The 25,034-nt window shown below is 53.1% G+C and overlaps 1 protein-coding gene across 2 annotated transcripts in view; it reads left to right on the top strand.

Annotated features, from left to right (window-relative positions):
- The window catches only part of SLC66A2 (solute carrier family 66 member 2), a 42,026-nt gene extending 17,211 nt beyond the window's left edge, over positions 1-24,815 (top strand). For both annotated transcript variants that reach the window (XM_036884098.2, XM_036884099.2), the window contains 2 exons: positions 19,925-20,141; positions 23,137-24,815. In XM_036884098.2, the coding sequence (XP_036739993.1) occupies positions 19,925-20,141; positions 23,137-23,344 (425 nt within the window). In that variant the 3' untranslated portion in view covers positions 23,345-24,815. The remainder of the gene's footprint in view (positions 1-19,924; positions 20,142-23,136) is intronic.
- Positions 24,816-25,034: the final 219 nt, after the last annotated feature.

Below are 25,034 nucleotides of genomic sequence, written 5' to 3'. Positions count from 1 at the left end.
GGGGCGGGGCTGGGAGCCCCACTTCCTGCCTCTTTCCTGGAATGTAGGAGCTCAACAGGGTGATGGGAACCGGGAGCTGCTCCTGGGAGAAACCAGGCTGCACTGGAGCTGGGGGTGAGCGCCACCCCCTGGTTGGTGTTTTCATCCCAAGGGCCTGCAGCCAGTCTCCGTCCTTCAGGAGAGGCCTCTCCATTGCTGGTGCCCATGGGACACTTTCCAGAGACTTTTAGTGGTTGTTTCTATGGTGCCCGGGAGTTAGGGTGGTTTTGCCGGGGAGAGGGTCTGCAGAGATCCTCACGCCACCATCTGGAAGTGCCTGTCTTCTCTGCCGTGTTAGGAACTATGGCGGCCAGAATTATGCGGGTTGTTTCAGGCCAGGAGCACAACTTGCTCCTCGTCTTTATTTACAGCCCCACTGATGGGCAGGTAAGGGGCCGTGTGCATTTTCGGTGGTTTAGTGTCAAGGGAGTACATGGTAGGGTGTTCACAGGGCCACGTCCTCTGTTAAGCTTGTAGAAGTAGCCTTAAAACTTTAATTTTAAAGTGAATGTGTTGATTTGGAGGAAACCTGTTCACCCTAGGCCACCTGGGCCAGGCCTCTCTGGCGTCTTCCTGCGGAGCACAGCTAGCCGTGTGGGGTTGTGCCCTGAGAAGCTGTCCAGGCTCTTATGCAGGGTTCTGTCAGCCGAGTGACCCAGCTTGCTGGGTAGGCAGCAGTGCAGGGAACACAGGGCCTCAGCCTCTGGCCTCCTTCCTGGTCCATGTTGGGGCGCCTCCTGAGCAGAGACCAGCAGCAGAAGCAGGGCCTGTAGATGTGGTGGGGGTGGGGGGAAAAGGCTCCCACAAGTCAGAAGAGCTAAAAAGGCCATGCCTGGGGCAGCCACGGGGGCCTGATGGACCCAGCTCTCTGACAGCATTTTTGAATGAGGCTGGTGTCCCTTTTACAGGTTTTCCCACCCAGCTTCCTGTGTGGGTGGAACCTTTGTCTGGATCCGGGTCTCTCTGCCATTGCCGTGGCTCCTCGTTGTCTGTGGCCTGCTTGCGGTGGCGAGGGTGTTGGGGTGGGCACCCTGTTGGGATAAGGGAGTCAGTACAGTGAACCCAGGTGCGGAAGCCAAGAAGGGTGTTTTTTCTCATACTGCAGGCAGGTGGTGCTATCTGAGGTCCTGTCCTGTCCTTCTGGGTGGCTGCCGTGGGTTTGGGAGGGGCAGAGCCTGCCACACCACAGCTTCCGTCCAGCCAGCCCCTCACTCACACTGCCGAGCTGGCCCTGGGTGTCTTTGGACGGCCCCCACAGCCCCCCGGGGCTGCCCTCCCCCCACCCCCATTTTCCTCAGAGTGTGAGCAGGGGCTGGAATCTGAGGTCAGGGCTGCCCCAGATGGGGCGGACTCTTAGTGGAGTCAGACACACAACCATGCCAGGGGGGGTTGGGGGGATGCTGGGGTGCCAAACAGGTGATGCAGAAAACCCATGGTTTAGTTTGAACCAGGGTTTTGAAGGAATGGGATGTTGGTTGGTTTTGTTTTTATTGAGATTTGATATTTTAAACATTAAAAAAAATTTGAACCAGTCACAAAGTTACGGTACAAATACAATAGTTTTTTTCTTGAGCTACCGGAGTGAATGGCTGACTGTGTGCGCTGACACCCAAGTCCTCTATGTCTGCCGCCTGTAGAGTCATGCCCTTGTGACCCCAGCACACTCCCATCAGCACCCCTGCCCCAGAGCGGTTTCCCATGAGTGTTTGGGGTCCGTCCCAGGCCCTTGGCTCTGGGGCCCAGGCAGCTGGCCTGACGGTGCCCCCCATTGGGCACTGCTGCGGCCAGCGAGGAGGTAGCTGGGGGCCTTTCTGGCCTGTGGCAGGAACATGTCCCACATTGGAGGAAGGACCTGTGGCTCCCGCTCCCTTGCATGACTGGCCTGTTCATGTCAGTGGGCATTTGGTTGGCCTGCGGGAAGGCTCCCACATCCTGCCGGCATTCCTGGGCACTGCCTCGTGTTCCCCACCTCCATCTGGGAGGCCCCGGCCACGACGCAGCCCTTTCCTCTGCAGCCTGGACCCTTCTGGCCGGAGGCAGGGGCTCTTGCAGATTGTGACGGGGCTTGGGGATGGGGGCTGGCCCAGGCCAGCTGAGACTGACTGAGACTGGGTGCAGGAGCCTGGCCCTGCACTGCCTGGTTCTTCCTGAACCTGGTGGCAGTGCAGCTATGTGCTAGGTGCTGGTTCTGCTTTTTAAGTCTTTTACATAAATTGCCAATTCTCACCCTGGCCTTTGCAGACGGTGCTATGAGTTTTCCCATTTTACAGATAAGAAAACCGAGGCACACACAGGTTGGATCATTTGGAGGCAGCCACGGGGCAACCAGGCAGGCTGGGGCCCAGAGCCTGTGTTAACACCAGGCCTGTGTTCCTCCCCAACCCTGTGTCCTCTCTTGGGTGGGCTTCCACTGTGGGGACAGGCCATCGCCCCTAGGTGTTTGGACATTACTGCTGCCCTGGCTGTTCTACAGTCCCATCCCTGCTCCTGGGGGACTCCAGGTGGTACCTGAGCCTTCTTGCCCCATCCAGCACCTCATCAGCCCTGGGGCCCGCCTGAGCCTGGGGTTTTTGCCTCTGCCCTGCACACCTGGAGCAGAACCTGGTGCAGGGTGGAGCCTGCACTCGGGACCTGGAGCTGTTGGGCCAGGTTGGGGAGACACCCACGGAGACAGGCAGCGGGCAGGGCTGCACAGTAGGCTGGGTGCTGGGCTTCCCGGCAGGAAGGTCGTGTCTCCCTACTTCTGCGCAGTCAGTCCTGCTCTTCACACAGTGAGTTGGGTCTGCATGTCTGAGCCTGGGGAGCACGGGAGCTGGTTCTCCTCTGGACTTGTGTCCTACCCCGGGTTCCCAGGTGACATGGTGGGGGTATATTCAAAGGCTTCCGAATCCCAGATGACCTGGCCGATGGTCCCAGGCTCTCCTGGGCCTCCTTAGTGCTGGACAGCACAGCCCAGTGGGAACACAGCGCCTGAGGAACGTGAACCACGTGTGGCTTGAAAGGTCCCAGAAGCACATCAGAAAAGTGAAAAGAAATGGGCCTAAGTAATGCAAATAGCTTGTTTTTTACCCAATGTCATTTCCGCACAGAACCACCATACGATTAACGGTATGTTTTCCATTGATTTCTTTGCATCAAGCCTTTGAAATCAGGTATGTGCTCTGTGCCCAGGGTGGTGGCCGTGCCTGCTGTGTTCTGTGCTCGGTGCCCGCGCCTGCCCCCTGGGTCTCTCATCCCCACGGGGGAGAAGTTCCGAAGCTCTCAAACATGCGTGCGAATGGGTTTGGGGTTTCGAAACTCCTCTGTTTTCCTTAGGTTGTAATTGCTGAAACTCCTTGGCCGACGCTTCGGAAAGCGATTTTCAGGGTAGCAGGTCCCAGAGTGGGTATGTCTGCCCCCTTCACAGCTCTTCTGTGGCCGCAGGTTCTCTGCCCTTGGGGCCCCTGGGGTTCTCTTGCTGCTCCACTGAAGTCCCTGTCTTGGAAGTTTGTGGGTTTAAAATCCCTGTCTCTTGTCATATTGGCTTAAAAATATAGAAGGAGACGTGAGGCTCTTCCCTGTTGCTGTCTGCCCAGAGGGATGTCATGGGGCGCCTGTGGCCCTGCTGTCCTGGGGCCTGCCCTCCCCGGAGGGCCTCAACGTGGCACCCCACAGGCACTGCAGGCTCACTTGGGATTGCCATAAATCCCAGACAAGTGCACTTGAGTTACTGCTGCCCATACCTCAGCACACAGAATTCCCTGAGGATTCCGTCATGGTGGGAGGTTGTGCCCAGAGTGTGAGCTTCAGGGCGGGTGTGTGGGAGATGGCTTTGCCTCTGTGGCTCCTGCAGCTGAGAGTCCAGGCAGCAGGATCGACTGTGGCTTTTGTGGTGAGTTTCTCCTGCATCCCCAAACTCTGGTGTGATGTGGGCCCGGGGAGGCAGGCTGCACTTCCACGCTGGTGCCCTGCTGTCTCCTGTCCCACGGTGAGGGTTGCAGCCACCCCACCAGGCATAGGGTCGCTGTGACAGCTGGGGGCCCTCTCGGAGCCTGTCCTCCCCTTCCTTGGGATGACCCTGCCTTAGCGGGAGCTGCCAGCCTGCGGTTTTCAGGCGTCCAGCAGGAAACGGTGCCCCAGACCTGAGAGCCTCTCTCAGCCTGCCTCACCTGGACACCTGGACACCTGGTCTGCAGGCCCTCCCGTCTCCAGAGGAGGGGTGGCCTTTCCAGGGGATGTCTGGGCACCTGGGGGCAGGGTGGGGGTCGGCAGGGGCTGAGGCCCAGATGGAAGCTTCTGTCACTCGGGAGTGGTCGCAGGGGTCCAGCCCTCAGCACTTGGAACACACCATCCAGGGGTGGTTGCCCAAGAGTGGGGTGTGTGGAGAGCCTGTTGGCATGGGAGGCTGTGGGTTCACGCTACCCTCTACGCCACCCTCTCCAGTGGCTCTTGGTTGTTGCGGCCACTGCGGAGCTGCTGTCCCCCGCCAGCGGCGGCCCGGACCTCGGGAGGGAGCCGTGGGGACTGCGTGCCGTTCGTCATTGTCACTCCGCGTTTTGGGAGCAGTGAGGTCTTTGCCTGAACCAAAAGGGGCGGCCACATGGCGGCGCTCGCGGGCTCCACCGGCTTCGCGGTGCGGGACCCGGCCCCTACGTAGCAGCAGTTCTGGCCTTGCTGGGGTCCCTCCGCAGCCTTAATGAGGCCGGGAGGTGACCGGGGAGCCAGGGTTCCTTCTCTGGCTTGCTTTTCTTCCACTCCTGGACCTCTGTGGGCGCTGGGGCTGTGTCGCTCGCGCTTCCTTGGGGTCCCGGCCCCTCCGTCTACCAGCGCCGACTTTTGGCTGCTGTTCTGGGGACAGGCCCGCAGAGCTGAGGGCGCGGTGACCCCGCAGCGGCAGGGCCGGAGCTGAGGCTGCCGCCCCCGCCCCCGTCCCGCTCTCCGCCCGCCCCAGGCCCTTTGCGGCTCCGCGGGCGGGCAGTGAGTGCAGAGGTGCCGCCCACCTTGCACCTGCCCTTGGGCGCTTGGTGGTGCGGCTCCGCAGGGCAGGGACGAGCAGAGACCCAGACCGCAGAATTCCGTCTGGCTGGCTGGCCTCCTGCGCCTTCGCTGCCGGGACAGCGAGGGGCTCAGAGGAGGGCCTCCCACGCCCCCGGCTGGTCACTGGCAGCTCCCCATGCGGCGGCCACCTGCCTTTTCTCTTTGAAATGTGACTTCAAGATTTGAGAGAATGAAGCTACCACATTGTGTATTTTTAAATATCAACTCTTGGGGGTGCAATATGCATGCAGTTAAACACTCCATTTTTGGTGGGGTGAGTGGAGGGGGTCTTTCAGGGGAGGGAGGCTTTGGGGGAGCCCCTCAGCCCCAGCTGCCACCCTGGTGAGCCGTGTGGCCGTGGGGAGTGGTACCTGGGAAGTGCCAGGACGAGGGACCCCCTTAAAGATTGCCTGCAGCTGTGTCTGGGCGGGCGGGCATTCCTGGGCTTCCCTCGCAGGGAGAGTGTCGGGGCAGCCCCTCCTCCTCCTCATCTGCCAGGGGAGGCTGTCGTGTCTGGGCTCAAGGGGCTGCGGGGAGAGGCGCTGAGGGCACGTCTGGTAGGGGGGCTCCACCAGCCCTGGTCGCCCGCGTGATTGTTGAGGACCTGTGGATCATCTTTCACCGTCGTGGGCCTAGGACCACCTCAAGGGGCATCAGGCATGGCCAGCCCCCTGCACAGCCTCTCTGTCCATGTAGAGGGAAGATGGTTGGTGATGCCTTAGATGATAGTGTGGAGTGGGGGTCCCTGCCTGCCCTTGAGGGTCTGCACTTTCCCTGTGTTGATGGGGTGACCCTGCTCTTGGGCTTGGGGGTGAGAGGTCAAGTTTGAGCAGCACTGCTGGTGCAGGGTCAGGCCTTGAGGGGGAGTTGGGGCGTGGCCCCCGGCAGCAGGATGGTTGTCCCCAGGCCACCTGTTTACTGTGGACAGCTGAGGAAGGACTGGTTTGGGGGGAATCTTGGGTGTCCCTTGGGGATGGCCATTGGCCAGATCTGGGGGTGCTGCAGGGGCCTGAGGGAGGGGAGGGCCCAGGTGTGGCAGGGGCTCTGCTCAGGAGGGAGCTGTGAGGGGTAGAGAGTGCTGGAGTTTGCTCCTGGGTCAGCCTGGTGCTCCCCTCTACCTCTGACTTCTTCAGCAGTGGGCAGCTTCCTGTGGGTACCCTGGGGTCAGCCATGGGCATTTCTGCCAGCGGTCAGGTGGGCAGTCTGAGCTTCAGAGGAGAGCCGCCTCTCCGTTGGCCCAGAATTGGCTCTGATTCCGGAGCCCTCAGCTGCGGGAAAGCTACATGCCTTCCTGAGGGTGGCAATGGCATAAGTCCCTGAGACCTGCTGGCCTGACATCCTCCTCCCTCCAGGGTGGAGGCAAGTAGGCGCCCCTCAGCTTGGGGTCCTAGCAAGGTTGCCCGGGTCACCGCTGAGGAAGGAGCTGAGGCTGGGCTGGAGGAGCAATCCAGGCTGCGTTCATGCCCTGCCCCTTCCCGCGCTGACCCCATGGTGGATTCTCTGTTGTTGACATCACTGCTACCCCAGCAGAGGGGTAGGTCCTCTTTTCCTTCCTCCTCTCCACCCGCACCTGTTCTGGCCTCTCTGTGACCCAGGTGTCCAGGGCCCTTGTCTGGCTTGGCCCAGCGCCCCCTCCGGGGCCACCCCCACGTGCCCCCCCATGGCTGCCTGTGGCCCTTCCAGGTTCCATCTGTCTTCCAGGGTGCTGTCTGCTTTCTCTGCACTAGGACAGCAGCATTCACCATGGTGTATAATTATTTTAAAAGTTTATGCTGCATAATTAAGACATAAAAATGCTTCACGAATGAAAATGCAAGTGTTCTGCATAACATCACACCCACCATGGGCACGTCCCCAAGCCAAGGCACACAGGAGCAGGGCCCTGCCTGCTCCACGAGGGGCCTTGAGCAGTGCCACTTCCACCAGAGGCCTGCAGGGTGGGGGCAAGGGGACAGGCAGAGAGAGGATGGGGGTGACTCAGGTCCATGCTGGCCTCAGGGAGCTGCCTGGTGGGGTGGGCAGGTGGTCTGGTGTGGCCGCAGTGGGTGGTTTCTGGGGAGTGGGGGCATCCTGTTTGTGGATGGGGTCTGCTGGTCTTGTGGGGTAGTCCACAGCCTCGTGGTCCTGCAGGACTCCGTTGGGAAACAAGCCCAAGATGTTGGGCTCCGTTTCTCTCGTGTCCCAGGAGAGGGCAGCCTTCCAGGTGCAGAGCTCCTGCATTCACGTCCGGGGGTCACCCCTAATTCGTAAACGTCCTTGAGGCCACAGCTCGCTTGCATGGCCGTGGCTGGTCAGCACCCTCTTAGAAAGACCAGACCTCTTACATAATCATTTGGAGCACCTACAATCTGAGCAGAAATTGGGTCTCTCTTGCCGTCCAGGACTCTCTCCTGGTGCAAATGCCCATTGCACATTCCCCCAATGGGCCATCGCTTCTTTAGTCCCGGAGTGGCTGGAGTGAGCTGAAGCCTGGGGGACACAGGAGTGGGATCAGCTTCTAGGGACAGACACGGAGGGGTCTCTCCACAGTAGAGGAGCCAGAGGGCTTGGGGCTGCCCCTGTCCGACCATACGCTGTCCAGGGGCAGCTGAGGAGCTGGCAGGGCCGAGCACTCCAAGGTAAGACTGCGCATCTGAGCTGTGCAGCTGGGAGGACATTAGGGGTTGGTTTCTTTGACACCACAGGTTACCTGGCTGCCCCTCCTGGCACTTTCATTCTTTTCTTTTCTTTTTTTATTTTGGCATCATTAATCTACAATTACATGAAGGACATTATGTTTACTAGGCTACCCCCTTCACCAAGTCCCCCCCACATACCCCTTCACAGTCACTGTCCATCAGCCTAGTAAGATGCTGTAAAATCACTACCTGTCTTCTCTGTGTTGCACAGCCCTCCCCGTGCCCCCCACTATACATGCTAATCGTAAGGCCCCCTTTCTTTTTCCCCGCCCTTATCCCTCCCTTCCCACCCATCCTCCGCAGTCCCTTTCCCTTTGGTAACTGTTAGTCCATTCTTGGGTTCTGTACTTCTGCTGCTGTTTTGTTCCTTCAGTTTTCTTTTGTTCTTATACTCCACATATGAATGAAACCATTTGGTACTTGTCTTTCTCTGCCTGGCTTATTTCACTGAGCATAATACCCTCTAGCTCCATCCATGTTGTTGCAAATGGTAGGATTTGTCTTCTTCTTATGGCTGAGTAGTATTCCATTGTGTATATGTACCACATCTTCTTTATCCATTCACCTACTGATGGACACTTAGGTTCTTCCATTTCTTGGTTATTGTAAATAGTGCTGCGATAAACATAGGGGTGCATCTGTCTTTTTCAAACTGGAGTGCTGCATTCTTAGGGTAAATTCCTAGAAGTGGAATTCCTGGGTCAAATGGTAAGTCTATTTTGAGTATTTTGAGGAACCTCCGTACTGCTTTCCACAATGGTTGAACTAATTTACATTCCCACCAGCAGTGTAGGAGGGTTCCCCTTTCTCCACAGCCTCGCCAACATTTGTTGTTGTTTGTCTTTTGGATGGTGGCAATCCTTACTGGTGTGAGGTGATATCTCATTGTGGTTTTAATTTGCATTTCTCTGATAACTAGCAATGTGGAGCATCTTTTCATGTGTCTGTTGGCCATCTGAATTCTTCTTTGGAGAACTGTCTATTCAGCTCCTCTGCCCATTTTTTAATTGGATTATTTGTTTTTTGTTTGTTGAGGTATGTGAGTTCTTTATATATTTTGGATGTCAACCCTTTATTGGATCTGTCATTTATGAATATATTCTCCCATACTGTAGGATGCCTTTTTTGTTCTATTGATGGTGTCCTTTGCTGTACAGAAGCTTTTCAGCTTGATATAGTCCCACCTGTTCATTTTTGCTTTTGTTTCTCTTTCCCGGGGAGATATGTTCAAGAAGAGGTCACTCATGTTTATGTCCATGAGATTTTTGCCTATGTTTTTTTCTAAGAGTTTTATGGTTTCATGACTTACATTCAGATCTTTGATCCATTTTGAATTTACTTTTGTGTATGGGGTTAGACAGTGATTCCTGGCACCTTTATTCTTGTTTGGGGCATCCGCCCCCATCTCCTGGGACTCTCCTTGGCGAGAAGGGCCTGGGGCACTGGTGGCACCTTATCAGAAGTGGGGTGTCCTTTCCTCCCCTGCTCCTGAGGATAGCATCAGCTAGAATTTCTGGGAGGGAAGCCAGAGCTCTCTTATTTCTTAGCTAATTTTAAAAATTATTAATGAAAAGTTTTTTGACACACCTCAGAAGTGTGGGAAATGTTTGGTTCCATCTGACACAAGTCAGGAATCGGGCTTTTCATTAAGCATCTTCTGCGTTCCTCTAACTTTTTCTGACTAAACTCTGCAAATCTCATTTTGTGCCTTCTATATCTACCAAGTATTATCCTCAGCTGACATTTTCATTACATAATTCCTGCTTTTCTGTCTCTACCACTTGATTTAATTCAGTGCAATATATCAGTTACAGCTGATGGGTGGATAGAATGCTAAATTTGTTTTAAATTTTCTAGGATACAAATGACAGTACCTCAAACTTGAAGTTTAAAGGAACTATTTTTACCTTCAGAACTAGAAAATACAGAAGACACACTTAAGAGGATGTTTGTATCTGGATTTCTCTGTGTAAGACAGCTATATACATTAAAACCTTTTTCTTCTATTATACATTAAAATTTATTTTTTGGGATATAGTTCACATTCCATAAGTTACCCTTAAAATCTTGTGATAAAATTAATGTAGAGTAGAATTCACCATTTTGACCCTCTTGAAGTGTGTGATTCACTGGTTTTAGTGTGTTCACAGTTTTGCAGCCATCACTTCCATGTAATTACAGAACACCCCTCTGCCCCGAAAGGAAGCCCCATACTCCCCGTTTCCCCACCCCCACCCCTGGTAACCACCGCCAGCTTTCTGTGTCTGGACTTGCTGCCTCGGGACCCTGCGCATGCGGCCTGCGGTCTCCTCTGGGCTTCCTCCACTCGGTGTGATGTGCTCCGGCCCGTCCACGTGGTGGCATGCGTCAGTGTCCCTCTTCTTTTCGAGGCTGAATGATAGCCAATGGTGTGAATGGGCCACCTTTTGCATATCCACTCATCCATGGGGACATCTGTGGTGTTTCTACCATTTGGCTGTTGTGAATAATACTGCTGTGCACATTAACGTACAAATTTAAATGGGCGTATGTTTCATTTCTTTTGGGCATATACCTAGGAGTAGACTTGTGGGATTTGGTGACTTCATGGTGAACGTGGGGAACTTCCAGATTGTCTTCCAAAGTGCATCAGTTTATATTCCCACCAGCTGTATATGGAGTTTCGAATTTCTCATGTCCTCACCAAGTTTTTTATTGTATTTTTATTATTGCCATCATAGCAGCTGTGATGAGGCTCTTGTGTCCTGATCTGCATGTCACTGACAACTGGTGATGTCGAGCATTTCTGCATGGGGTGGGCCTTTTGTGTGTCATCTTTGGAGAGATTTCAGGTTCCCTGTCCATTTTTAGGTTGGGTTATTTGTCTTTTATTTGAATTATGTATATTGAATATTTGCCTCCTCGGCCCTCCCAGGATCTCTAAATGATGCGTACTTTGTAGATTATTAGAATTCAGTGTTCTTTCAGAGTTTTGGTGTTGCCGTCTGGATATGCATCCCTGCAGCACCTCTCACTTCCCTGTGGCCTCGGGATAACTGGCTTGGGGGCCAGGTCAGGGGCACTCATGGTGGGGACCCAGTCCTCGGGACCCGTCCAGGGCTGCCCCCATGACTCCTGTCCTTGGCCGTACACTGGGAATGTGTGTGGGAACGTGCCCTGCGAGGGGTTTACTGAAGTCCTGGCAAGCCCAGGGGACAGTGGCGGTGGGGGAGCAGGCGGAGGGCCAGCTGTGTTCCCGCCTCGCTATGGGGCCTGGAGAGCCCACCTCTGACCTCAGGTTCTCGTCTGGGAGCCGAGCAAAGCCTGCACGAGGCCTCCCCCACAGTGGTGAGTGGGGCCGCGGGCGCAGAGAGAGCAGAGAGGCCCCGAGTCATTGCTCCCGCCGCTCAAGCTGCAGCCCGCGGACAGGAGACGCTGGCAGTCGCACGTGGCTGCACGGGGTGTGCCGCGAGCCTGTGACAGTGGCTCAGCTGGGGCCGAGCCCCATTCCCGGAAGAGCAGATCCCTACTATGTAGTCTGCATGTGTCCAGTGAGGCTGGGCTGAGGACTGGTGCCTTCCTGCCTCGGGCCTGGGCAGCTCTCTGCTGCTCTTGGAGAAGCACATACGGTGTGCACAGGACCGATGCTGGGCCTGGCGCCGCTGTCCTCATCACATCTGGTGTGTGTGTGGTGTTCCTATGATTCCTTCAGGCTCAATCTCTTTTAAATGGTGTTCAAACGCAGGGCTAGAGATTGGTCACACGCCTCTGGGTACAGCTGCTGGCCAGGTTAGGAATGGTCCCTTCTTGGGTTGTTCCTGTCACAGGGTAGAAGGTAAGCTAGTGACACCTGCATGATGACCTTCCCCCAGGCAGAGTGAAGTCTTCCTGTTTGGGGGGATTTCACCCCAGAATGTAAAGACATAGTTTAGACTCCAAGGAGCGACTCCGAGGGCAGGCTGAAGCCTTGAGAAACCTCCGGACTGCAGCTCCATTTATAATCGGGACTTTGGAAACTCAACCTTGACTTAAAAATAGGAGCTGCTTGGTCATTAATGTGTTGGGTGTTTCCTTCATTAGAAAAGTATTCGTATTTTTGGAGAATCTGTAGGGTTTGGCTTTTTGAGCTGAAGCACTTCGGGTGCCATTTGCAGATTTGCCCCTGAGTCCCGAGGTGCACGTGCCCCCAGCTTGTGGCGCTTCTGCACCGTGGGAGGGGACGTGGAGGAACGGCAGCCTGGGCCGGGCGGCTGCCCGTGCAGACCCTCGGTGGTCGTGCTGTCCACGGGCCTGGTGGTGGTGGGCTCTACAGACAGGCCCGCGTCTCACCCATGCTCTCAGGGCGGAGCTCGGGAGAGGGAAGACCTCTGTCCCCAGCTTCCCTTGCAGAGGCCATGTCCCCAGGAGGGGCCCCGCCTTGCTGTGATTGGACGGTGTGCCCTGGGGCTGCCTATTCCTAGGACTCCAGAGACTCAGGAGGTGGAGGAGTGGCGTCTCCTGCAGAAGGGGGCCCAGCTCAGGGGAAGTGAAGAAGTGAGCGGTGGGTCCCATGGACATGGATGCCTCGGGCCTTGGGGACTCTCAGAGCCCCGAGGGGTCAGGAGAGCAGTGAGCATGGCCTCTCTGACTCAGCATAGGTATTTTGAAATTTGTGCAAGGTTTGGTCTTATGAGCTTGTTCCTGGTGGTGGTCAGTTGTGTTCTGCTACATGGCTGTGCTACAGTTTCTCAGTTCATTCGCTGGTCAAGGGACGCTTGGGTTCCCAGTTTTGGTTATTACAGATAAGGCAGCTGTGAACACTTGTGTACAGGTCTTCGTGTGAACATACACTTTCTTTTCTCTTGGGTGTACACAGAGGCATGGAATGTGTGTGTTTAACTTCCTGGAAGCCAGAGCTGTTCCCGAGTCTGCCCCTCGTGCATGACCGCTGGCCGTGGGAGGCCGGCTGCTCCGGGTCTTCACCAGCACTTCGGGCCTCTTCTTGTCTCCGGTGTGCGGTGGATCTCGGGACAGTGCCGATCGGCATCAGGGCTGTTTGTCATCCTTGTGTCTTCACTGGTGAAATGTCCAAATCTGCTGCCAACTTAAAAATTATTCTTACTGAGTTTTGAGTTTTTTTACTTAACTTACTGAGTTTCTATAGAATATAGGCCCCCTATCAGGTAATGTGATTTGCAGTATTTTCTCCCTGTGTTTTGTTTTTCTATTCTCTCGATATTACCTTTTGATGAGCAGAAACATTAATTTTTATGGAGTTCAGGTCATCAGTTTGTTCTTTTATGGAGTGTGCTTTTGGTGTCATAGCCAAGAAATCTCTGTCTAACCCACAGTCACAAAACTGTTTTCCTGTTTCCTTCTTAATAGTTTTGTAGTTTTAGGTCTTACATTTAGATTTATGATACATTTTGAGTTAATTTTTGTTTTTGATATGAGGTGTGGATCCAACTTTGTTTTTGTGTACGGATGTCCAAAGACTATCTTTTCTCCACTAAATTGCCTTTTTATCTTTGTTGAAAACCAGCTGTGTGTGTGGGGGGGTCCACTTCCGGACTTTCTCCCCTGTTGCACAGATATATTTCTCTATTCTGCACCATGCTGTCCTGATGGTAGTAGCTTGGTTAAGAGTCTGAGGTCAGTTGCTGTTAGTCTTCCCTCTTTGTTCTTTGTTCTAGACTTCTTGCATTTCTATATGAATTTTAGAATCAACTTTTACAAAAAAGCATGCTGGGATTTTGGTTGGGATTATCTTGAATCTACAGATTAATTTAGGGGAAACTGACACCTTTATGATTGTACAGAAAGGCCTGGGACTGCTGTCCTTAGAAAGCCCTGCTTATAAAGGCGGCCCCTGGCTGGTGTCTGGGAACTTGGCTTTTGGGAGACTTCCCATCATTCCCAGAAGGGTGCCAACGATCTGCACAGTGTGGTAAGTGCTGAGCACCTACTTTCCTTCTGAAGGCTGGGGTTTTGGTGTGTGCCTTGCAGAGGGTCTAGATGACCAGCCCCAGTACAAACTCTGGACTTGAATCTATGTCACATGTGGCTGCAGCTCGCTGCTGGAGGGGGTCAGCTCCTGCCTCGGCACCGGGAGCGGAGGATCCGGAGTCACCTGATGAGCCTTTGTGTTTGGTTTGCTTGCATTCTTGTGCTGCAATGAACCACAGGTGTGAATGAGACCACCCACCGTGTCAGTCCTCCTAGGAAAACCACCGGGAAGGGGGCCCCTCAGTGCTGTGGGGACTCCAGCACACGGACACTGTCTCTCAGGTTTTGGTATCAGATCAATGCTGGTTTCGTGGGATGAGCTGGGAATTATTCCCTACTTTTAAATTTTCTAGAGGAGTTTTTGTAGACTTGTTATTTCTTCAGATATTTGATAAAATTTACCAGTGAAGCTGTCTGTGTCTGCAGTTATCTTTGTGGGAAGATTTTTTTTTTATATCGTTAATGTACAATTACTTGAACAACATTATAGTTACTAGACTCCCCCTATTATCAAGTCCCCTGTGGGAAGATTTTTAATTCAATTGTCTTTCTTAAGAACCATAGGGTTGTTTGTATCACCCACATCATCTTGAGTAAATTTGCATCTTTCCTTTTATTCCTGGTCATTCCAGATAGAGGTTGATACACTTTATGATCTTTTCAAAGAACGAGCTTTGGTTTTGCTGATTTTCTCTCATTTTCTGTTTGCTATAAATTGGTTTCTGTTCTTTCATTTAATTTGTTATTTCTTCCCCCTAGTTTAAGAGGTAGAACCTGAGGTCATTGACGTGAGATCTTATTTTCCTGTACAGGCATCCAATGCTACACATCTTGCTGTGATTACTCCTTTAGTGGCATCCCATACATTTTTATGCTGCAGTTTCTTCATTCAGTTCAAATGCTTCTTAATTTCTTTTTGAACCATGAGTTATTTAAAAGTGTGTTGTATAGTTTATGTACTTGTATTACTGGAGTCCTGTTAAATGTACTGAGTTGATTTTATGGTCTGCAACAAGATCTAGGCTGGTGATTGTTATCTCTGCACTTAAAAGATATTAATGTAGCCACTCCAGCTTTCTTTTGATTGATGTTAATATGACGTATCCTTTTTACTTATAATGTATTTGTGTCTTTATAGTTCAAGTATGTTTTGTAGGCAATATATAATTGAGTCTTGCTGAAACCTCTGCCTTTTAATTTGGTTATTTAAACCATTTACATTTAATGTGATTGTTGATAAGATTAGGTTAAATGTATCATCTTGCTGTTTTTTATTTGTACTGTCTGTCCTTTGCTTCCTTTTCCCTCACATCCAGACTTCTTTTTGATGAATTGAGTACTTTATGTGATTCCATTTTTACTGCCTGTTGATTAGTACCTATGACTCTTTTTTTGTTATTTTAGTGGTTGCTTTAGAGTTTTATTAATTAAATTTTTTTATAGTGGTAACAACACTTAATATGAGATCTATGCTCTTAACATACCTTAAAGTGTATGATACATTATTGTTGACAGTAGGCACAAAGCTGTATGGCAGATATCCAGGGCTTATTCATCTTGCTAACTGAAAGTGTATGCTGGTTGATAGTAACTTACTGTTTTCCCCCTCCCCAGTTCCTGGAAACCACCACCGCACTCTTTGATTCTATGAATTTGACTATTTTACATACTTGAAATAAGCATAATCATGCAACAACTATACTTGGTGTGACTGGCTTATTTCATTTATCTCAGTGTTTTCAGGGTTCATCCATGTTGTCACATACGTTACTATTACCTTTTTAAAGACTGAGTAGTATTCCATTGTATGTATATGCCACATTTTATTCATCCATTCACCTGTTGATGGACATTTGCATTAGTCTGTAGTGTCTTCCTTAGCTTATCTTAGTCCTACTGTCAGGTGACACTGTACCATTTGGTGTGTGCTCTTTGGCCTTGCAATAGCATATTTCTGTTTATCTCCTGCATACCTCTTTGCAACTGTCATCATATGTTAAACTTAACATATGGTAAAACTCAGTACTATGTTGTTGTAATTTTTGTTTAGTTACTTATTGAAGAGATGTAAATTATAAGAAAACAGTCATATGTATTTACTCATTTAGTTACCATTTCTTTACCAAGTGTTCTTCATTCCTCTGTGTAGATCTGTATTTTCATCTGGTATCATTTCCTTCTTCCTGAGGACTACCTTGGACATTTCTGGTAGTGTGAGTCTCTAGTAATGAATTCTTTAAACTTTTAAGTGTAAAAAAAAAAAGTCTTTATCCTCTGCCTTCATTTTAAAAGATATCTTTAGGTATAGCATTCTAGGTTGACAGGTTAAAGATGTTGCTCCACTGTCTTGCACTGTTTCTGATGAGAAATCTGCTGTCACTCTTTGTTTCTCTGCATGTAATGTGTGTTTTTCTTGCTGACTTTATTATTTTCTCTTATTACTTGTTTTGAGAGATCTGATTATCATGTGCCCTGGTGTCGTTTTCTTCATGTTTCTTGTGTTTGGGATCTTTTGTGCTTCTTAGATTTGTGATTTGTAGTTTACATAAAATTTGGGAAAATTTTGGCCCTTTTTTTACCCTAAATAGTTTTTTCTGTCCTTTCTTTCCATAGTTCAGGGGCTCCGGTCACACTCATAGTATGTCCTTTGAAGCTGCCCACAGCTCATGAATGCTCTTTTAAAAATTCTCTTTTCTATCATGTTTTTGGATAGTTTTCTCTTCCTGTGTCTTCAGGTTCACAAATCTTTCCTTCTGCTTTGTCTAACCTGATGTTAATCCCATCCAGTATATTTTTCATCTCAGATGTAATTTTCATCTGTAGGTGTTTATTTTTTGGGGAAGCGTGGCCTTTAAAAGTGTATGTAATTTTCCATATCTTTACTTAACTTTTTGGACATATGGACTGTAGTTATAACAACTGTTTTGATATCCTTGTTGGCTAATTCTAACATTTGTATCCATTCTCAGTTATTTTCAGTTGATTGATTTGTCTCCTCATTATGGTCACATTTTCCTGTTTCTTTGCATGACTAGTAATTTTTGGTTGGATGTCAAACATTAATAATTTTACCTTGTTGGGTTCTGGGTATTTTTGTGTTGCTATAAATATTATTGACTTTTGTTCTGGGATGCACTTACTTGGAAACAGCTTGAGCTTTTTTTAGGTCTTGATTTTAAGATTAGTTAGGACCAGACAGTTCTGAGTCCGGGCTAATTATTCCCCACTTCTGAGGCGAGATCACTCTGCATGCTCTACCCAATTCCTTGTGAATTTTGAGGTTTCCTAGTCCTGACAATAGAAGGGCACTTCCAGCCTTGGGAGCGCTGGGCAGTGCCTGTGCTTTGGGTGGTTCTCTCACATATGCTTACTGGTGGGTGCTCAGCTGAGTACTTGGGGACCCTCCGCAGGCCCTTCGTGTCCTCTCTCTCTGCAGCTCTCCTGCTGTTGCTCTGTCTTGCAGACCTTTGCTGCTGTGTTCCCCAAACTCAGGTCCTTTGCTGAGGGTGTCTTCTGGGCTTGGCGTGGGTTCCCATTTGCTGTTCCACACCCTGGGGACTCTCTCAAGGCACATCCTGGGACAATTTTAGGCTTACCTCACCTGTTTTCCATCTCTTCAGAGATCACTGTCCTTCATTGCCTGATGTCCAGTGTCTTGCAAACATACACTTTGCCATTTTTTTCCCAAAACTTCATATATTTTGACCTTTTTTTTTTTGGTTGCTTCAGACAGTAAATCTGGTTCCTGTTGCTCCATCTCAGCTGGGAAGAAGTCGTAGCTCAGTTTCAAGTTTTCTGGCTTGTATATTCCTCTAATCTCTCCTAGCTGCTTATGTGCAACTATCAGTCTGGTATGGGTTTTTGTGTCTCTTCTGCAGCCTGGAATTTGCAAGAGTGGAGGGATGATTAACCCTTCTTAAGCAGTGGTGACTGCGATGAATGGATCTTTGCTTCTTTTGCTCCGAGTTAGAAGTGCACCCTGGGTGGCAGAGGAAATCTATCCACCATTCTCTCCTCTGTTAACCCCCACCCCAAATGGACATCTGCCATCCTTCTGCTGTTCTTGGTAGCTCTCCTTAGATGGATTCCTTAGTGACAAATACATAAATTGAGGTTATTTAGAGTGTGTTAAGCTCACCAGTGCCTTTTTTTTTTATTTTGGAAGACTCTATGCCTTGATTTTTCAAGATACAAATGCACTAGTAGCTTGAATGGGTTGGCAGGCTAAGATGGAACCGGGCGTTCTGATTCAGGCTTAGAGGCCACAGTGAAGACAGATGACCGCATCTGAAGACCAAGGGCGTCGAATCATGCCGTTGATGAGACACGCACGACCTTGGAAACACAAGCCGGTCATCAATGGAGTTCTCGTTTTTCTTGACCTCAGTATACTCTTTGTCTTCCTTCACAGACATGTAATAGGTGCTGTTAAAATGCATATGAAGGCTCCTTTTCCTCTGGTAGTTCACTGATATATTGTCTTGGAAAGGTGCTGGCACCTTTTCCTGGATCTCAGAAGTGATGGTAAACCCAGCTCCTGAAAGAGACTGTTTTCTTGCCTGCAGTCAGGCAGGAACAGACTTCCAGAAAGAGTATTGATACGATTTGCGGTCTCTCTCCTGCTGACCCAGTCAGGTCCCACCTCCCCCGAGTCACATTTCCCCTTGTGCACTCCCGTTCTCAAAGTGAGCTCTGTCTTCCCCTCTCGGTGAGCAGCAGTGTCCTCAGGAGCAGTGAGCTCCTGGACCCAGTTCTCTGATGCAGCAAAGTGCTGTTGACCAAACCGGTGTTGAACTGGGTCACTTTATTCCTTGTACATGAATTTGCTCATGACTCATTATTGATGATGGTTCCACTACGAGGACCTTTTGAGAAAACCCATTGTTGGTTTATTGATTCAAAAACATATTTATTTGATTTCACCTTTTCCTAATCATATAATTGACCACATTACATGAGTTTTTGTTACAGCATTTCCCCACTATTCCTGGAGTGCTGACTCTTCTAACATTGGGTGTCTTTGTAAGTGTGATGGTGTTCCGCTGCAGACGGAGGTTTTGTTTCATGTTAGAGTTGAGTTTCCATAAAAATCCAGGCATGAGCGCTTACAGGAAGGTCATGGGGGTGTTGGAGCTGGGGGAGCACCAGCCGCCTTCCCCATACCTGCATGTTGGCCCTGGTGAGCTGGTGTGGTGAGCAGAGTGGGTTCATCTTTACTGCATGAAGAGATCTTCAGGCTGCTGAACTGGCTGAATAATTCGATAACTGTGACTGATGCCTGAGCTTGGTTTAATTTGGACTCTAATTTAAATTGTTGAAGTTTCATAAATCTGAATAGTTGGATTATGTTTATTACTAAAGGCATTGTAGTGAGTGATGGTAAGAGACATACGTCTCTTAGGTTCTTAACACGAATTATTATTTGGTTTTCTAGTTTTCTGAGCTCAGGGGTTCTGGCCAGGTCTCTGTCATCTGTGCCCTGCTGAAAGAAGTGAGGGCTGACCTGTCTGTTGTGCCATGTGCTGGGAAAAGTGGGCCAGGGTGTGTCTGTCTACACATAGCCCTCGCTTTCTAAAGGAAATGATCTGTGAGGCTCTGTTTTCTGCCACAAATTACATGAAGTCCAATTTTGTGTGAGCATAGATCAGTGTGGCCTCCCGTACTCTCTGGTGTCCCTTTTAGCCCCAGAGTCAGGAGTTTTGATAAGGGGCAGTGATACGGAGGCAGATCTCCTGAGCACGTCCCATAAACAGCATGTAACTTGTGTATCTTTGTGAGTGCTTATGAATTTTGATTCAGAAGGACATCAGTCGTGCAGGCAGGTGTGTGGTGTGTGGTGACAGTTAAATACCTTTATTAGGCCCTTATTATGGGCTTCGTAAGATTTCTAAGATTGACTCTTTTAACCATCAGAGCAGCCCTAGGAGCAGGGACTGGTGTTCATCCTCTTTTACAGCCAACAAAATGGAGACAGGAAGTCGTAGAAAGGAGGAGTGGGGGCTGCACCCCTGGAAGAGATTCCAGGGGCCGGCACACCCCTACACCACCATCAGTCTGGTTTTAGGGCCAGTGTAAGGATCGTAGCGTCTTCTGTGCTGAGGTAATAACCGTATCATGTTCCCACAGATGGCCCTGCTTGCGGCCCGTCTCCCTCCACATGCTGACCTGGACCCATACACTGAGCTAGACCCGCATGCCTCACCTGCCTCCTCTCCCTCTTGCCCTAGACTTTGACCCCCACCACTTCTGGCACTGGAGCAGCTTTGCGGACTATGTGCAGTGTGTCCTGGCCTTCGCGGGCGTGGCGGGCTACATCACCTACCTGTCCATCAACTCGGCCTTGTTTGTGGAGACCCTGGGCTTCCTGGCTGTGCTGACCGAGGCCATGCTCGGTGTGCCACAGCTCTACCGCAACCACCGCCACCAGTCCACGGAGGGCATGAGGTAGGCTTGTTCCTGCTTGCTGTGCCCACACGTTCAACAAAAACCAGATGTGTGCAAATCTGGCAGCTTTGTTCCAGTTATATTTGTAAAACTGCCAGTTGTAGAGCAGCTTCGGCTTAAACTCACTGACCTTTGACATCCTGATGCGCCCACGGAAGCTTGAGTGCTTGACTGTCTGGTGGAGCCGACACCGTCCACCGTAGAGCTGCTCCCTCAGGGCTGCCGAGCCTGACATGTGGGAGTGGAGGAAGGGGGGTGGGGGATGAGAGGATGGGGGCGTCAAGGGGACGAGAGAAGACAGAATGAGGGGGGACAAGACCGGAAAGGTGTGCACACAGAGTGAAGGGTGCGCATAGGTAGCCCTGCCACGATGGTGGCGTGGGGAAGAATGAAGGTGCCCATGCCTGTGTCGTCACTACACTTGGACTGTCACCATTTGCTGGGACATCCACAAGTAGCTCTTGTATCTGGCATGCATGGGACACCTGGGGTTTGAATCCCACATTGCTTCAACTTCCCAAGTCCAAGCTTTTATGATGGGCAAGGGCTGCCCAGGGTCAGCGGCAGGCGGGCGGAGCAGTTTGCTCAGTGGCATCCGTGCATCTTTTATGCTTTCATGTCATACCCGAGAAACCACTGGGTTTAACCCAAGGTCAAAGACCTACAGATCTGGACTTGTTTTGGATTTTGAATTAGGTGGGAAGGAGGGTAAGGTCTGGGCCAGCCTGGCTGGGCATGACGTGGTGTGGGGCTTGGGGATGCGTGGGGTTTACGTGCCTGAGTCCTGGCTCTTCGGGGGAGTGGGGATGGATGTGGGAGAGTGGCTCGCCTCTCTTGGGTACTGGCCAGGGAGAGGCTTTCTGGACTGCGGGGCAGGGCCAGCAGGGGTGGTGACCTGGGGATTGCTGTGCTTCCCAGTTTGGGAGGAGCAGAGAATCAGGTAACAGGATCCAGTCCAGATTCTGTTAGTGGGGATGGGGGGAAGGAGAGCCAGGTGCCAGAGAAGCAGCTGGAGGTGGGGGCGAGTTGGGGGGCCTAGGAAAAGGGCCCCAGCTCTGGGCCACGGCAGTGGGGCTGGGAGGTGACCGTCTGGGCTCCCCTGGGCTGCTCCTTTCCTTGTCCTAGGAGGGGGTGCTCCTGGGGGTGCGACCTTGAGGACATCCTGGCATGCTGGACAGTGGCCCTCTGGGGCTCCTTCCTTCTTTCCTGTTGAGGGGAAAGGAGCCGCGTCCGGGAGAAGGGAACTCGGAGCTCGCAGGGAGTGGGGGGAGCCGTGCGGGGTGGGGTCTGCAGGGCACCACCGGGTTCCGGATGACCCGCGGTGTGGACGAGGAGCTGGCTTCGAGTGGGCGCAAGCTTGCTACCCCCCTAAACCCCTGCCCGCCCCCTGCCCCCATTCCTGCTCCCCTGCCCCTGTCCCCCCTTTCCCCATCCCCCTGCCCTGTTCCCTGCACGGGGACCTTCCCTCCTGGGGAGCAGGTCCCTCCTCGAGTCATTCCTGTGGGAGGAACAACTTCATTACTGTCTGACCGATGGGCTGCTGTACCCCCAGCCCCCTTCCCAGGCTGCTTGGGGGGCCCTGCAGGGCTGTCGGGTTCCTGTCCCCCAGCCACGGCTGGCTGAAGGGCCAAGGCCAGGTGAGGCATCCGGGCGGCTCCACGCCTCTATGCACCAGGCAGAGCCTGGCAGAGCGATGACCGTGCTGTCCGTGGGGAGGAGTCCCTGCGTGCTCCCTAGGGGCCCAGAGAGCCAGGCGGTACCTTTTGCCCCACACGAGCCCCTACCCTTACCGTGCACCCTTGGGGAAACATCTCTCCGCCTCCCAACCCCCTCCCCACCCCCATGCCTTAGTTCCTGCCTCCATGGAGGGAAGCCACAGAGTGGACGGGGCCACCAAACATGGGGGTGCGGGGCTCCAGATGGGGCTCTGGCAGCTGAGCTTTGCTGTGGAGCCAGAGCAGCCGGGCCCAGAGCCACTCCTGCATTCCCAGCAGGGGCCCTCTCTGCGGGCTCCCGGCCTTCCTCCAGGGCTGCAGCTGGCTGCGGGGGGTGCTCTGGTGCCACGCGCCTGCCCTCTGTCTCTGTCGGCGTGTGCAGGCGGGCGCCCATCTGTGTGGGATTCCCAGGGGGTGACTGTCCGTGTGCTCTTGTCTGCCCGTGCCCTCTGGGCCTCTAGGAGGGCTGCCTGGGGCCCCAGAGCTCCTGGCAGGTGCGACTCCAATACGGGGGAGGAGTCCTGAGGCACCTCCAGGAGGGCGAGGAACACGGGGGTGTGTTCTGTGTCACTGGATTCCAGGACATCGTTCTGACCCTCAGGTCCGGGGCTGGTCACCTGTGAGGTGGGGTGGGGCTGTGCCCGCCGCTGACGTTTCCTACCAGTGAGCTCCCCTCCTGGCCTGTCCTGGGATTTTCTCCAGGCACTTGCAGCTCTGAGCGTCCTGTCTGCTGGGGAAGCCTGTCCTCCCCTCAGTCTTTGGGCGCCCACCCCACCTGCTGCTGGAAGGCCCAGGGGTGCATTTGGAGGGAGGATTGGCAGGAGCACAGAGCAGAATCACCCTCGGGCTGTCTCCTGCTGAGGGGCCTGGCTGGGTGGGAATCCAGAGCAGCCTGCTCTCGGGTCTGCCCTGCAGCCTCCAGTCTCCTGGATCAGTCTGGGGCTCCATGGCTGGAGGGAGTGCAGGGGCTGGAGGCAGGCCAGAGCACTGTCCAGACAGTGGCCCGCCCAGGTCCTGGGGCTGCACGAGCAGCCTGGCCTTCCCAGTCTCTTCTGAGGCCCCACTGAGTCTGAGGGTTCCACCAGAGGCTCCTGCAGCCGGGAAGGGTGGCCTGAAGGGCCCACTGCTGACCCCTCCCTGCTGGACTTCCTGTCCCGGATGTGCACACTGTGGCCTTGGTGAAGACAGGAGGGTAGGCCAGGGCTTGCGTGAACCGACCCCTTGGTGTCCCAGCCCCCTGGTTTGCACCCCTGACCTCTGTCTGGCCTGTGTCTCTGCAGCATCAAGATGGTGCTCATGTGGATGAGTGGTGACACCTTTAAGACGGCGTACTTCCTGCTCAACAGCGCGCCCCTGCAGTTCTCCGTGTGCGGCCTGCTGCAGGTGCTGGTGGACCTGGCCATCCTGGGGCAGGCCTATGCATTCGCCCGCCACCCCCAGAAACCAGCCCCCCATGCTGTGCACCCCCCCGGTGCCAAGGCCCTCTGAGGCAGCTGGGGAGCAGGAGGGTGTGGGCACCGGCCCAGCCACTGTCCTCCCTGCACAGGGCCCCTGGCCTTGGGGTCTCTGTCAGCCTCCGTGGGCTCAAGGAGGGCCAAGGACTGCGCCCACGTACCCAAGGATGAGTGTGTTTTATACCCAAGAGCCAGGCTTGGGCTGTGTTCAGGGCGATGGGAAAGCACTGCGGCTGCTCTCAGAAAGGCCCGGCCAGAGCCTGGAACCTGCTCAACCCGGGGAAAACCAGATGGGCCCCACAGCCGGGGCACCAGGAAGCAGCCCCCACGTCCCAGCCCTGCACATCTCCTCTCCCACAGTGGCCCAGGCCTGGGCGAGCCTGGCATGGGTGGGGCTGGGGAGCACCTTCGTCCCAGGACGGCCTGGGGAGTGGACGCCCTGGCAGTGAAGCGCGTAGGCTGGGGCTGGGTTTTGTATGTGCCCAGGATGCGTGGGAAGGAAGCCGTGTGCACACATGGGCTGTTGTCTGTGTGGCCAGAGCTGTCTTCTCCAGGGCCGCCTTTACTGAGCAGTGCTGCCTCCGGGCCCTCAGGACTCATGGGCTTCAGCCCTGCTTGGCGGCCGGGTCCAGAGGCTCCCCGTGGGTCCTCTGCCTTGTTACTTACCAGTGTTCCCCGCTAGGCAAGGGCCACGCCTGCATCTGAAGCAGCCAGGCACTGGCCAGGGTGAGCTCGGGTGCTGGAGTCCCCGAGAGTGGTGGGGTGTGGGTGGCCCATGTGCTCCCAGGCAGGTGCACCAGCCATTCCCACAGAGGCCACACCTGGCAGGACATTTCCTCTTCATTCAGGGAATTGCAAGCACCTGCAGCCTTTGATGTCCCTCTTCCAGGACAGGGGGATGGCTGCAGGCCAGGATAGGGGACATGAAGCAGGCATCCCTAGTGGGCAGGGTGTCCCTGCTGCCGAGGCGCCCCGGACCTCACGCTCTGGGCTCTTGGGCATGCAGTGGCCTCCCAGGTGCTGGGGTGGCCTGGTGTGGGCATCCCTGTGCGCTCTCAGCCTGTCCACACGGTTCTGCACCTGCCTGTGGTGGGGCTGCTGGTCTGACACCAGCTCCGTATTTGTCCCCACCTTTCCATTTACACAGTATCCCAGCTGGCCCAGCAGTCCCCAAGGCCGGGCCTTGTGGATGCTTCTGTGTGGCCCCCAGGCAGCCTCTGCCCTTCTGCTGGGTGGAGAGGTGGATAGTGGGTCTGCTCTGGATGGAGAGTGTTCAAAGCCATCTCCTCCTGAGCTTTCCTCAAAACTCCTGAGTGTCTGAATGAGATTCTGCTTAGTTCTTTGGCCTGTAAGGTACTTTGAAAATGTTTTGAAGGGAGATGTCTTAACAGCAGTTGCCTCCACATTAAAACGTCACTGACTGCAGTGACTCGGGGTGCCATGTTTGGGGACAAGCAGTTCTGTCAGTGTGGTAGCTTTAAATCAATAAACTGCTCGAGGATCCAGTGTGGCCTTGTCAGTGGGGGCCCGGCACAGAGTGAGTGCTGCTTCCGTCCTCGTTCCACCTCAGGGGGAGGCCGGGAAGGCCGGCTCAGGGCACTGGCCCCTGCCAGGCTGTCCATGGCCTCTGGGCTGGGCCGGCGCCCCCTCTGGGTACGGCCTGGCCCCGGGAGGCCTTGGCCCACCCGTGCTGCCCTGAACCGACCTGCCGCCGCGGCCGTGGC

The sequence above is a fragment of the Manis pentadactyla genome, chromosome 6 (genome assembly GCF_030020395.1).
Source record: "Manis pentadactyla isolate mManPen7 chromosome 6, mManPen7.hap1, whole genome shotgun sequence".
NCBI lineage: Eukaryota > Metazoa > Chordata > Mammalia > Pholidota > Manidae > Manis > Manis pentadactyla.
Note: the sequence above shows the minus strand (reverse complement) of the source record. Positions and strands in the feature narration are given on the sequence as shown.